Source organism: Belonocnema kinseyi, chromosome 7 (genome assembly GCF_010883055.1).
Source record: "Belonocnema kinseyi isolate 2016_QV_RU_SX_M_011 chromosome 7, B_treatae_v1, whole genome shotgun sequence".
Classification (NCBI taxonomy): Eukaryota; Metazoa; Arthropoda; class Insecta; order Hymenoptera; family Cynipidae; genus Belonocnema; species Belonocnema kinseyi.
This window is the reverse complement of record NC_046663.1, coordinates 145,334,011-145,349,592: the sequence shown is the minus strand read 5'-3', so window position 1 is coordinate 145,349,592 and position 15,582 is coordinate 145,334,011. Positions and strand designations below refer to the sequence as shown.

Below are 15,582 nucleotides of genomic sequence, written 5' to 3'. Positions count from 1 at the left end.
GTAAATTCGTTGATGTATGGACTCAGTCCATTACATAAATCAGGATACTAGAATGTTGCTTGCACATTTGGTACAGGCTTCCTCTCAAGGTCTGGCAAGTAATATCTCCTGCTCAAAAACAAATATTTGCTCAGCGGAAAAAAAAGGTTCAAGTGATTTTGTGGGAAAAGTTGGGATTGATAGTGGATAAACCAAAACCAGGAGGCTCTGGTACTACGAACGATGGGAACACAGCTCGACGAGCTTTTGGAAATACAGATGAACTTGCAGAACATCTTGGACTTGACTGTGAGTTACTTCGTAATTTCAAAACAATTTTAACTGCTATGTCACAACAGCTCCCGATAAATCCACTTGAGTTTAAAAAACTTTGTGATTCTACTGCCCGAATATACGTAACTTACTACAACTGGTACCCTATGCCTTCAACGTCACATAGGATACACATTCACGGAGCCGCAATCATAAGCACAAGCGTGTTACCGGTAGGAATGATTGGCAAAGAATCTTCTGAAGCTCGCAACAAAGACTATAAGAATTACAGACAATTTCACAGCAGAAAATATGACTGCCAAGCTAATATTTATGATGTGTTTTAAAGAGTAATGGATTCTTCCAATCCACTCATTTCTGCGATCCGTGTTCATTCGCGACTTCAGAAGAAGACATTTTTGCCCATTTCCGAAAATGTCCGAGTTTTACTCGCTGCGCCTCAAGTAAATGTGATACCAGAAGACGCAACATCCAGTTCCGATATAGCAGATCGAGAAGATGAAGAGGCTGATCTTTCAGAAACTGAAATTCTGCTAGACGAAATTGAATCGACGGATGAAGAGGGAGATGGAACTCACAACAATTTGTAAGCGAAAACCATTTGAAAGTGTGAGAGGCAAGGGGACTCACTCAAATCAAGCACCCCGAGTAGTGAGAGGCAAGGGGGCTCACTTAACTCAAGCACCCCGAATAGTGAGGGGCAAGGGGACTCAGTAGAATCAAGTACGTTTAGTTTTTCAAAATTTCGACTCCAGATTCGGAGTCAGAGCCTCTAAAAACCCTTAGATACCACTTTTTACGTTAATCCAATAATTTTTTGAAATTATCGTCCGCCATATTGGATCAGCCATTTTGTTTTCCGAAATTCTGACATCAGATTCGCAATCAGCGCCCTCAAAGACCTCTAGATACCACTTTCCAAGTATACCCAATAATTTTTCGTGTTGAATGTTCGCCATATTGAATCCGCCATTTTTTTAAAATTCTGACTTCGGATTTGCATTCAGCGCCCTCTAAAACCCCTGGATTCCACTTTTTGAGTGGATCCAATGATTTTTTGAAATTAGGCTCCGCCATATTGGATCCGCCATTTTGTTTTTTTGAATTCTGACATCAGATTCGGAATCAGCACCTTCGAAAACCATATATTAGTGTCCTTGCAATTCATTGTTGTACATTTCTATATGTTTTCCGACTTTTGGCCACGAAACCGGGTCTCCTGGCCCACTGTGGATTGGCAGGTTACTGAGGAGTACAACGGTAGTGACCATCAGCACATAGACTTTAAAGTAGAGAACAGGAACGAGCTTAACAAAAGGAAAGCCGAACAGAGGATACAAAAGAGTTGGAATGCCGAAAAATTCGATGCCGAGAAACTTCTCTACACACTTCACCAGGAAGAAGTTATTTACGATATCTCTGAAATGGGCACGACAGCGAACATGAGCAGAAAGGCGCGGAAATTTGTGAAAAAGACAATGCGTATCATCACCAAGGCCTGAGATGCATTCATGCCCAAGAGAAGAGGCAAACAGAAAAGAAACCCCACATACTGGTGGACAGGGGAGATCGCCGAATTAAGGAAGGAGTGCCTTAAATTGAGGCGGAGATCCCTAAGAGCTAGACGGAGAGCAGCGGACCAACCGGAAAACGCGTAATACAAAGCAGCTAAGAAAAAGCTGAACGACGTTATTCGTAAAAGCAAAGTCCGATTCTGCAAGATCTTGTGTGATGCTATTAATGCAGATACCTGGGGAATGGGCTACCAGATAGTCATCGGCCGACTGCGAAACCGGGCACCAGTAGGGCCCAAAGATCCGCAGACGATGGAAGAGATTATCTGCACTCTCTTCCCAACACATCCGGAAAGAGGAAGAAAAGAATACATCTTCGAAGAGGCCCCACCCTTCACTGTAGAGGAACTCTGGGCAGCCGTAGGCGAAATGAGCACGGGAAAAGCACCTGGACCTGATGGTATATCATCGGAGGCTATAGTAGCTATAGCGAAAGAATACCCCATGCTTCTGCTGGACAGCAAAGTAGTCCAGAAAGCTCATGAATCATGGCAAGGAAATAACCGGAAAAAGAGCGCATGCGCCCTATTAACGTTTGATGTCAAAAATGCGTTCAACTCAGTGAGTTGGAACGACATAATGGAGGCCATAGAAAAATGCTTTAAAGTACCAGGGTACTTTAGAAAGATTCTAGATGACTATCTGCGAGATAGGGAACTTCTTTATCACACCATAGAAGGCACTAAATTAAAGAATGTAACGGCTGGGGTTGCGCAGGAATCTGCCTTAGGCCCTGACCTCTGGAATGTGGTCTACGACGAGGTTCTCACCATGGACCTCCCAGAACACACCACACTTGAAGGGTTTGCTAATGACCTAGCTGCAAATATTGTTGTAAAAACAGAGGAGCAGGTGAAAAATAGAGTTGAACTAGCTTCGATGATGGTAGAAAACTGTATGACAAATCATGGACTCCAGGTAGCCAGTCAAAAAACGGAACTTCTGATACTCACAAGGAAAAGGAACTTCTGTGAAAAACTTAAAGTAGAAGTCTGCGGATCCAAAGTGGATGCAGCCAAATCCTTGAAGTATCTTGGCTTCAAAGTTGACTGGAAACTCAAGTTCTGGGAGCAGATAAAGTCTGCCTCAGAAAAAGCAGACAAAGTCATGGGGGCGCTATATAGGTTGATGCCTAACATTGCTGGCCCAAAGAGTAGCAAGAAAAAAACTCTAGTGAGCGTGATTCATTCCATCTTGCTCTATGGAGCTGAAATATGGGTGGATGCACTACAACACGAAACATACCGCAAGAATATGGCTGCGGTACAAAGGAGAGGTGCTTTACGGATCACAAGCGCTTATCGCATGACTTCAGAAGCTGCAGTGCTAGTTATTGGATCAATACCCCCAATAGACTTGCTAGCTATCGAGCGTAAACAGGTTTACGAACGTTTAAAAATAGAAGGAAACCCAGAAATTATTAAAAGGGAAGAGAAAGAGTTAACTCTGTCGAAATGGAACCGACGTTGGATATCTGAGAAAACGGGGAAATGGACGAGACGGCTCATCCAGGATGTAATAAACTGGCATAAACGTGGACATGGTGAGGTGAACTTTTATATCACCCAGCTACTAAGCGGACATGGGATGTTTTATGCATACCTGCACAAGAGAGGAAAAAAGGAGACACCCCATTGAATATACTGCCTCAACGAAGCAGTCGATGACGCCAAGCAAAATTTCTTTAAGTGTGACAGGTGGGCGGAGATAAGAGTAGCGGTGCAAGAGGAACTGGGCGAGCGTCTTACACCGGAAAACGTTGGTGCGCTTATGCTTCTTACGGAGGAAAATTGGAAACTCGTAGCGGGATATTCTGAAGTATTGCTTCGTAGTAAGAAAATGTAGGAGCCTGAAGGCTGATTAGAAAACAAATTGAACCAGGGGGCCGAAGGCCGGCGAGCCCGAGGAGAGACATATGTCTTTGCTACCGAGGACGACGCGTTCCCTTGGACAAAGGCCTAAAATAGAGGAAGACTCGTAAGGTATAGGTCTTTTTTTAATTTTATTTTCAAGATGTCCTTTGTTTTGTTCACAGGACATGAAACTTACTAACAGGACAGAAGGCCGGCGAGCCCGAGAAGAGACCACGGACTCTTCTACCGAGGACGACGCACACCCCTGAAGGAAGATCAGAAGCAGGCGCTGGGATACAGCGAAACGGCCTTATCCCCATGTTTCCGAAGTAATGCGAAAGCGGTTCCAGGAGCATGGGTTGGCAGAAAGGGGGGGGGGGGTTTAGTCAGTAAGAATCTGACACTACCCATGCTAAGGTTCTTTTCTTCTATTAAGAGGAGAACGCTACCATGGGTGTCTTATGCTTGATTTTCCCTCCTATTATATAAAAAAAATACATCATGAATTTCCTGTAAATCTATAACTGATAGTTTGAAATTTAAGCTAAAAAAATACATCATTGGTGAGCAATATTTTAATGTAACTAATATGTTTGTAGATCAACTGTAATTATCAAGTTTCTTTCTAAATATTGTTATTGGTTATGGTATCCAAATATCCAATAATTTTCAACAAGTTTGGATCATGTTTTAGATCTCCTCATAAAATCAAGGGCAAACGCCCTACTACTCATTCGTACAAACTTTTTTTAAAACATTATCGGACACCTCACCTGTTAAAAACTGTTTATATTTCGCCATGAAAATGAATGAATAGACGATGGTTATTTAGAGCTCGTACGAAAAAAGGAGGTTTTCTTAGGTGAATTTATTGATTCCTTTTGTTTTCAAAGTGTAAAAAGTATTTTTTATAATTTTCGGATATCGTCAAATCGGATAGCACAACCTCCTTTTCTCTTTTCAGTGGCGAACGGATTTATTAGGTGATTTTCTGAACAATTTTATTTAAAATTAAGGCCTTTGATACTTAGAAAATTATCGATTTTACCATTTTTAGGTTTTCTCGGTTTCTTTCCTAGAATAATAAATATTTTGTATTAGAAAATTGTGAAATGATAGCGAACATCCTAACGGACATCCCCGCGCACTTTTTTGTGGGTTAAATCAAAACATTTTAATTTTGTTAAATGTAATTAATTTGTGTGGTGCTAAGGCATTATTATCAATTTTATCAGTATTAAATTCCCTCGGCTTCTTCCCTACAATAATGAAGATTTTGTCTTCAAAATCTGAGGATTGATAGCCAACATGCTAACGAACGTCCCCGCACACTTGATTTGCGGGTTCATTATTCTTAAGCGCTACCGACAGTATCGGTATTACTAGAATAACAGAGAGCTGAAAAACGATTCTAACCTCAAAATAGTGCACAGGAATACAATTTTTATTTAGTGCAATAAATTCTTTGTTGTAATAATCGCTAAAAAAAGAGTCCGAGGATGTCCTTTACAATATTTTATAGCCTTTCCGAATTCAGTTTTTAAACATTTTCATTTTGTGGAAAAAAAATCCGAGGGAACTGAACCCGATTTACCACAAGACAAAGTATCACATGCTCTTAATGTAAATGGAGAGTTTGAATTAGTTTTATTTACACGTAATGAAAAAAAACCTGATTGCTTACTTTATCGAAAAATCATAAATTTCATTTTTTTCTTAATTTGGTAAAGTTTTATTATTTGTCATTTCAGGGTCAGTGTGTGAAAATTTTACAGCATTCCGTTGCTTCACTAATAATCAGAATAAATAACAAAAGGAACTAAATGTGTACGAAAAGAAAACAAATTTTGAAAAATTGGGACAAAAAAAGATTCTCATGTCAAAATTGACGTATATGCGGAGAATCACTTTTATGGCAGGCAAAAAAAGAAACGTAACGAAACTTTTGTTATGCAATCATAATAATTGGCAAATATTAGAAAATACTCCTTAGTTTGGTTTGAATCCCTACTTTAACGTTTTAATCAAGTTTTACCACCTTTTAGAATAATAAAAAAGTGTAATCTGCTGAACATACTATAGTTCTTGACAAACACTTTCATAACAAAAACTTTCAAAAAATTTATAATAGTTTTTGACAAAAGTCAATTTTTTGTCCTAATCTTATAAACTATTTAAAACTGAGTTCTTAAGTTGCACTTTATTACGCTAATTATACGCTATTATATCCTGCTGATACTCATAATAAAATTGATTGTGGGAAAATTGTTTATAAACATAATTAAGTAACGGTTATTACATACTCTATCATTTAAAAATGTTTCAGGTAAAACCTGTGGAACATAAGTTAGTACTTCAGGTATTTGATGAAAATAGATTAACCAGAGACGATTTTCTGGGAATGGTGGAATTAACTTTAATTAATCTGCCTAAAGAACAGGATGGGCGAAGTATTCCCACCAAACAGTACATTTTGAGACCTAGGAGGTATGTTCAACTAATATATCTTAAGTGAGCTAGGAAATGAGTGTTAATATTGCGTTACTATGAGCGCGTATGTGTGTATAGTTTATCGATTCCCCAAGGGTTGCAAAAAGTTCCATTACATAACGAATGTATGTACTTATTTTTCTGCGTAACTCGTAGGGTCGTTCATAAATCCTGCAATTTTTGACTAAAGGAATGGCAGTTTTAATGCGAAATGTCACGTCTCGCAATAAAAATGTGAATATTCGTATAATTAGTTGTTCCATTTTATGGTGAATGTCGTTTTGATGTTTACATTTAAAGTCGAGACCAATCAAATACTGACTTTTGTCATCTTCGTTAACGTTATTTCTTATTTGAGAAGTTTAATCGCTTAGATTAGACATGCAAGAAGACAAAGAATAAATAATAATTCATATACAGTAGGTTATCTCTTATTTTTAACTTTTGTAATATCTTTGGCTCTCACCCCTCCGATTTATTATTTATTTTTTATTTATTCAATCATTCGTTTTTTCGACCTAAGGTCGTTACAAATGAATAGCAATATAATATACAAATATAAATAAAAAGTAATCATGTGCAAACAGATTAAGCAGCGGAATAAAAAGAAGTATATTACAAAAATTGTACAAGAGAACAAATTATTTAAGGGTCTTCAGAATGAATGCTGTTATTCATAGAATCTGTTAGACATACAATGCCACTTTGCGCAGCAGATGTGGACAATTAGAGTTTAAAAGACTCAGCCAATACTGGCTATTGACTGTCGTGTTTGCTGGTTGACCTAATATTGATACTCTACAGTCATAATAGGTTGGACAAACAGCTAGCAAATGATAAAGGTCCTCTGATACTGACAAATTACATATAAGGCAAAGTCTAGCAGATTCATAAGTAAATTTAAATATTCTCCAAAACGTATACAACCCCTGATAGAACCCAGAAGTCTAAATTTAACAATAATAGAAGTTATATAAAAAGGTAATCTAAGATGCAGATATGATTGAAAGTCTGGATAGAGTTTAAGATGTAGGAAGACTTGAATGAAGGGCTCTTTTATATTTTATAGTTTTATAGTTAGGACATCTATCATCAAGCGTACTCAACAACATCGATAACTATCTCAGCGCTGACTTAAATATATCATAAGCTAACTGTAATCTACCTGTCTCTAAGCGAAGGGAAAAATTCGGCGTGTATTTTGGCAAGCCTAGTATTTTCTTTTAAAAAGCGGACTGCAATTTTTCGAATGAATCAAAGTACCTTAATCCCCATACTTTTCTTGCTTAAAAAAGAACACTAAGCCTGAGGCTACGAAAAAGGTTAGTCTTAGTTTGCCAGGCATTAGATTTAGATTTAAATAAAATTCTTAAAGCAGCACCCATAGCAATATTCTCAGCAGACATTCTTTTTATGAACTCTTAATATAAAAGACCCGAGCCTGATGTGTTGATATCGAGATAGACAAATTTGCTCACTGCCTCCAGTTGAGTCTGTGCGTAGAAGAATAACTTTTGATTTTGCTTTGTTGACAGTTAAAAAATTGGTCATACAGTAAGGCAAAGTACCCAATGCCGGGACAGCACGTGAATAAGGGTAGGTTAGCCCGTAATTTTTTATTCATAAAATCTGTATTTGTAAAACTTCCTTGTAACTAAGCGATTCGCTATGGATTCAACGTGACAATTACATTTAAAAAATTAAAAATTATTTAAAAATTTTATTAATAATGGGGAAAAGATGAGCAGTTGCTTTGATGCAGTACTGGGACAATAAAGCGCTAAAGTGCTCAGTACTCGGACAGCCGACGATCACTTTAAGTAATGAAATAAATAGAACGAACGAGGTGAGTTTTTGGTAGAAAGTAATCTTCTAGGTTGAAAATTCATCCATTTGGTTTAATATTCAACTATTTTGGTTCAAGATTTATCATCTTATTTGAAAATTCATCCGTTTGATTAAAAATTAATCTTTTCAGTTAAAACTCAACTATTGGTTTGAAAATTTGGCTTTTTTAGTTGAAAAATCAAGCATTTTGTGGAAAATTTATGTATTTCGTGGAGAAATCCTATTTTGGGTGTCGGAAATTAATTTTCTTTTTTAAAAATTTAACGATTCCAATGAAATATTTACGATTTCAGCTTGAAATTAATTTTTTGGTTAAAAGTTCAACTATTTTTTCAAAAATGTATCTTTATGTTTTGAAATTAATTTGTTTCAGTTGAATATTTGATTTTTTTATTCATCTTTTTGGTTGATCATTAGCTTTTTAACTGAAAATTTAACTATTCATTTTTTTTATCGTAAATGCATCTTTTTCATTTTCTTTTTTGAGCATTTTTGTCTTCTTTGTTTATGCTTTTGCTGAGTGTTGATGGCTTCTTGGGTTTTTATTCTTTGCAATTTTGGACAGTTTGAAATTTACATCGGAAAATTAAAATTCATTTGTCAAGTTTTAGAATAAACATCATAAACAATTTGCATCACAAATTGAGCTCCATTCTTATCTATATTTACCTCATAATGTTTTATAGGTTAGAATACCCAGTTTGACGCGCAGCTACCGTATATACTGTTTTCACATACAATTTACAGCTTATTATAACTCGCGTAAACAATAATAAACTTCAAGCTCTTCAAAAATACGCAAAAATAAGTATAATAATTTTAATTCAAGCTCATGGTCGCCTTATATGCCTGTCCGTATTTTTATACTAGATTTCATAGATAAGCGTCTTATCTAAAAGTATATTACGTTACATTTCGATAAAAAATTTGAAATGTTCGTTTAAATCACTCTCATCGAAACTGTGTTTTGGCTCCGGTTTCATCCAGATTGACCGATAAAGTCACCACATCACTATCGCACATTTTAATCGTTTATTTTCCATAAATAAATTATTTAAATGATTCATGTGTCGATTTGCTTTTGAACAGTATTATCAGAAACATCATTTAAGACCAAAAATAATAATTTTAAAAGGAATTTTCAAATAAATAAAATTGATTTAAGGACTGTGTCCCACTGTCGGGTCGAAATTGTCGTTTGTCCCAGTATTGGGTACTTTACCTTATTAGGCGATAAGGTTAATTTTTGCTTGTAAGTCAGCCTGAGAGTAAGCGAATATGACTATGTCATCAGCATAAACAAGTAGGATAACGTCGCATAAGTGATCTTTTGAAATTTCATGCATACCGTGATTTCGTAAATACTCTTCTAGATCATGTGTGAAAAGCGCAAAAAGCAGAGGACTAAGGATCTCACCTTAAAGCAGTCCACAAGTTACCTTTACGGACGAAGTCAGACCCTAGCAAGTGCCAATAGATATGTTAGCGTTATGATAGAGATTTTTTATAATTCGTATAAGTTTAATGGACATGCCTATCCTTAGAAGTTTGCTTCATAGATGGCAGTGGTTTACTGAGTCAACAGCCTTTTTGAAATCTTTATAAAAAGCAGAGATTCGTCGCTTTGGGATAGCAAATGAATTTGAATTGAAGAAGTTAGGCTGTAAATATTATCAATACAAATATTTTCTGGGAGAATATTTACCTCGTTGACCCACGCACTCAATCTCGTTAACAGGATCTGAGAGAAGATCTTAGTAATAATATTTATAAGACTAATTCCCCGGTAATTATAAGGGTCCGATTTATCAACCTTTTTATGCCCGGATCTCGTTGAAGAGGCGCCCTAAGTACTCTACCCAATTTTCCGGAAGGTTTTTGAAAAATGCATTGAGAATTTCATCCTCACCCGGCGCTTTAGTGCATTTACATTTAATCAAGAGGATTTAATTTGATCAATCGAGATATCACAGTCCAATAAATGGTGTTTGTTCACAATCCACTGTATGCAAATGGGAGCCTCAATCGGATAAAGAGAAAAAAGAAGGTCTTGCTATGCAAGCATGCTTACATTGTTAGTCGAAGGAGACCGCAATTTAAATCTATTGACCGCTGCCCAAAAATCCTTAGGATTATTACAAGCCGCTAGTGAATTCAGCAGTGCATATTCGTATTACCTCTTCTTGAACCTATCCCAAGGTTTCCTCCCTGGAGTATGCCATTTAGGCTTTGCAAGTAAATTCATCTTATCGGCGAGAAATGAGATTGTGACAATTAAATAATTATTTAGGTTATTTATTTCAGCGTTAAAGTACGCAGAGTTCTCAGAAATAGAAATTTCATGTATATGGTCACATTTGCGGTTTTTATTCCAAATTATTTTATTGTACAATAAAAATAAGTATTTACACTTTTGTCCATCTGTATGTAATACGAAATATCAACGCGAACCGGAAGATGGCCGGATGTCATAGGCAATTGAAACTTAATATCATTAGCTCACCACTCTCCAGAATTTTCATAAAAACCTCTCCCCTTGCGTTGACTTCACAATCCAATGATCTTCGCTTATACAATTATGCAAAATTTTCGGGGAGGATAAATCTTCCAGGTCATTTGGGTTGCCGAAACGAGCATTAAAATCGCCTCCTAAAAACATTTCCCCCAATAAATTGAAGTGCCCTCCGCCAACATTTAACAAAAATACGTGTAGGAGAAATTAATAAAATTTCAAAGATAAATACAGCTTTGTTTATAAAAATTTGCTGACCCCCCCCCCTCCCACTAGGATGGCCGACTCTCGCAGAATGTTGTGCATTACTTACAATAGCGGTCTGATCAGGAATGCAAACAGGGGATTCTAAATTCTGTAACGCTACCCATGTCTTGCACAGGCAGATGATGTCCGAGTTGAGTTCGTAATTTGCGATGGCAGAAAAATTGGAAAGGCCGTGAGTATTACAGAAAAAGATGCGAAGATTGCTACCCTTAGGAGATTGAGATGACATCCTGATTAGCGACTTCTTTCTCTGCTGCGAGTTGCTAAACCTTACCAGGCCTAGTAGGTTTTTGAATTTAGACTGAGGCTTTTCCGGCTTTGAAGCAATTTTTCTTATAAAGGAGTCCAGGGAGCTATTCGATCCATCCGATATGCGCTTTTGTCGTTTTTTGGATTTGTTTCTTGACGAGGAGTTTTCTTCGGTCGAAATTTGTTCATTTCCCTGTTCATTTAGGAGAAATTCGACCTCCGGGGGAGAGAGCTGACGGTCCTCTAGCATAATAATACTGCTACACTTAACAAACACGTTAAGACCCACATTTTTTAGCTTGTTGGTAGTGAGGTATAGAGCTTACCGCCTTGCCTGCTTCCATCTGACAGAACTAAAACGCATCAGGACTGTAGGGTGTCCCTTAGATATCGAAATACGAAAAATATGTCAGACGCGCCCTCATTTTTTCCTTCTGATGCAGGAAGACGTAATAAAAGATGCGACACTTTTGCACCGTCGGAATTCTAGCCCGTTCCCATAATTTACACACAGCATCAGCAGCAGCGTTACATGCTTCAAAAACACTCATAGACCCATTGTATTCCCGTAAGTGGCGAATCAGAAACCTCAGTACTTAAATCCGCGAAGGCAACTTAAAACCTGCTATGGTCTCAATTGTGTGATCTATCGGGTAGACAGGTTTCCTACTGCGCTTTGTTTTCGCTGCACTCATCTCATTCCCTCTCATTCAGATATCGTGAACCGATAGAAAATACGCACGTATAACCGAACCGAAAACGTAAATACAAAGTTTCTCGTCACAACTTGTCCGCGGTCAATGGCTGACCCACAGCAGCAGCATCGAGCGCCGGCGTCCACCGTCGTCGTATTCTCATTCGCTTTCGAGGAGCGCGGGAGGATATATAGGGCAGGTAAGGTCTGAATAAGTGAATGGTCTAATGATACTCAAATCAGGGTTTGCAGTTGTCTGATTGAGTTCAAATTTAATATGTAGCGTTTTCGTGGCAAAAGGAAAAAACTAAGGGAGCGTCCATTACCAAAATCGCAAAATTTTTGTAGGCTACTAAATAAGGGACACCCTACAGGACGGGCCTACTGCCTTGCATCCCCCCAGGCGATAAATTGTGTTAATGTTGGTCTCATTAAGTGAGATACCAGCGATATTGAGAATATTGAGAACGAATAAGAGGAGTGCTCTGTTAGATTCCTCATCGTCCGATAGGTTGTGAATCAAAACATTGCATGAGCGGGATTGTTGTCAGTTTTAAGAAGTTTGATGTCCTTTTTGGTTTCCTCTGTGTCAACATTGATGGGGTTTAATAGTTTCATCACATTTGAATCGCCAATTATTTTTATAAATAGTAGCTACTTTCATTGTTGGAGATTAGAGCGATTGATAATAGCTGTCGCCTCACACACACACACACATACACACAAACACACCACTACCTGTGGCGCAACGCTAAATTGATAAAAATGTCTCTTGAAGACCACAAATTCCTCAGAAATATACAAAACCGTTCAGAATTCTGACAAATAATACCAAATCAGGAACAAAAACTTATTCTATCAGGTGTCACTCCACAAAACGAGCACGATAAGCGACAAAGAAAAAACCTAGCAGTTGAGACTGGGTCAAATCAAGAAATTCATACGCAGCACGAGAGACACGTGTTGCTCACACCGACGCCAGATTTCAACTGCACCTCTCAGAATTGTTCTCGGTTTTGCTCAAATCAGTTCATATTACCCCTTTGGCTCAAATACTATGAAGTTTTTATAAATCTAAACATAGAAGAAATGCAGCTTTTTGTTAACCTACGGTTTGAACCCGGTTATATATCTTGTTCAGAATTTTATTTATCGAAAGGTTTCTTTTTGTTTTGTAAAAAATTCATCAAATCTAAAATTATGTCATGCATATCATACACCTCGTTACGCTTGTTGCCATATAAACTTGATGAAATTTTATGCAAGTTTTCATGAGGGACCTACCGTTGAAAAAACACTGATCATCGAACATGAAAGCACCTGGACATCGAAAATCTGAAAGAAAATAGTAGTTTAATCGTATCATAAAAATGTGTTTTAATGAAAAACACCAACAACATGGCACTCACTGACACCAGCTTGTCGCTTCGTAAAATATCTTGAAGATCGATTGTAAATTTAATATATTTTTTATATTTATATTATTTATTATAAGTAATTGCTTTACACATTCATTTATTTTAAATAAATGTTCCAACGGCAATCAATCCTGTTGCCAACACGACGTATGTGTAGTGCGAAAGGATACCAGAAATGGGAGCACTGCTATTTAGCTGGGCTCGATCTTGAGCTGATAAACAATTTAAGCTAGAACCAGCTACGTAGGAAACGAGGAAAGGTTCTATTAGCGGTTCAAAACGATCGAACGCCCAGAGGACCCGACAATGTGTCGAAAAAGAAGAACATTTGACATGCAGGTTCCTCCTAAGCCACAAGATCTGGCTGAAATGGATGCCTCCCTCTGTGAGGATATCTTGGAGTCAGACTTCTGGACTATTAATTCTTCAGTTTCTGGTGCTGCGAAAGCTTTGACCGATTTGAACTGAAGCCTAAAACCGACGACGGAAAAAAGTGCAAAAGACGCTTGCATCAACCGAACAAAAAGAGTGGATGGGCAAGACAGAATGCGTCCCATGTTCAGTGTGCGATTGGTTACATAACATCTGGTAGACCGTTCATAAAAAGGGTTTGTAAGTTCCCCCAGGAACTGAGAATTTTCAATCACACACTGAACAAGTGAAAGCTGCTCACAGTCAATTAAGTGGATATTGCTGACAATATACGGGTGTTATCTGACGCAAGGTGGAGAATACAGAAGAGGGACAGATAGATTAGGAAGAAACAACAGTTTTTCGCTGACCCATAGTGCTTTTTCAGCGATCCCGAAAACACAGGAGTTGAAAGAAGATACTGATAATATCATCCGTTTCAAGTAGTTTTTCGACAACCTTATAACATTTAATCAGAAATGTCCGTTCATCACTGCTGCAGAGGAGAAGAAAGTACTTTATTTAAAGCTAAAAACAATCATTCTGCAGTAGCTAATGTTAGGAATTCGTATTTTACCGTTGTTATACTTAAACAGAGGTCCCGAGCGCACAGTGGGCCAGGAGACCCGGTTTCGTTGCCAAAAGTCGGAAAACATATAGAAATGTACAACAATGAATTGCAAGGACACTAATATATGGTTTTCGAAGGTGCTGATTTCGAATCTGATGTCAGAATTCCAAAAAACAAAATGGCGGATCCAATATGGCGGAGCCTAATTTCAAAAAATCTGTGGATCCACTCAAAAAGTGGTATCCAGGGGTTTTAGAGGGCGCTGAATGCAAATCCGAAGTCAGAATTGAAAAAATGGCGGATTCAATATGGCGCACATTCAACACGAAAAATTATTGGATATACTTGGAAAGTGGTATCTAGGGGTCTTTGATGGCGCTTATGACGAATATGATGTCAGAATTTCGGAAAACAAAATGGCTGATCCAATATGGCGGACGATAATTTCAAAAAATTATTGGATTCACTTAAAAAGTGGTATCTAAGGGTTTTTTGAGGCTCTGACTCCGAATCTGGAGTCGAAATTTCGAAAAACTAAACGTACTTGATTCTACTGAGTCCCCTTGCCCCTCACTATTTGGGGTACTTGAGTTAAGTGAGTCCCCTTACCCCTCACTACTCGGGGTGCTTGATTTGAGTGAGTCCCCTTGCCTCTCACACTTTCAAATGGTTTTTGCTTAAAAATTGTTGTGAGTTCTATCTTCCTCTTCATCGGTCAATTCAATTTCGTCTAGCAGAATTTCAGTTTCTGAAAGATCAGCCTCTTCATCTTCTCGATCTGCTATATCGGAACTGGATGTTGCGTCTTCTGGTATCACATTTACTTGAGGCGCAGCGAGTAAAACTCTGACATTTTCGGAAATGGGCAAAAATTTCTTCTTCTGAAGTCGCAAATGAACACTGATCGCAGAAATGAGTGGATCGGAAGAATCCATTACTCTATAAAACACATCATACATATTAGCTTGGCAGTCGTATTTTCTGCTGTGAAATTGTCTGTAATTCTTATAGTTTTTGTTGCGAGCTTCAGAAGCTTCTTCGCCAAGCATTCCTACCGGTAACACGCTTGTGCTTATGATTGCGGCTCCGTGAATGAGTATCTTATGTAACGTTGAAGGCATAGGGTACCAGTTGTAGTGAGTTACGTATATTCGGGCAGTAGAATCACAAAGTTTTCCAAACTCAAGTGGATTTATCGGAAGCTGTTGTGACATAGTGGTTAAAATTGTTTTGAAATTACGAAGTAACTCACAGTCAAGTCCAAGATGTTCTGCAAGTTCATCTATATTTCCAAAAGCTCGTCTTTTTGAGCAGGAGATCTTACTTGCCAGACCTTGAGAGGAAGCCTGTACCAAATGTGCAAGCAACATTCTAGTATCCTGATTTATGTAATGGACTGAGTCCATACATCAACGAATTTAC

At 37.9% G+C, this 15,582-nt stretch overlaps 1 protein-coding gene across 3 annotated transcripts in view; it reads left to right on the top strand.

Moving 5' to 3' along the window:
- LOC117175964 (E3 ubiquitin-protein ligase Nedd-4) overlaps positions 1-15,582 on the top strand; it is a 398,451-nt gene that overhangs the window by 85,352 nt on the left and 297,517 nt on the right. For all 3 annotated transcript variants that reach the window (XM_033365849.1, XM_033365848.1, XM_033365850.1), the window contains exon 3: positions 6,027-6,187. In XM_033365849.1, the coding sequence (XP_033221740.1) occupies positions 6,027-6,187 (161 nt within the window). The remainder of the gene's footprint in view (positions 1-6,026; positions 6,188-15,582) is intronic.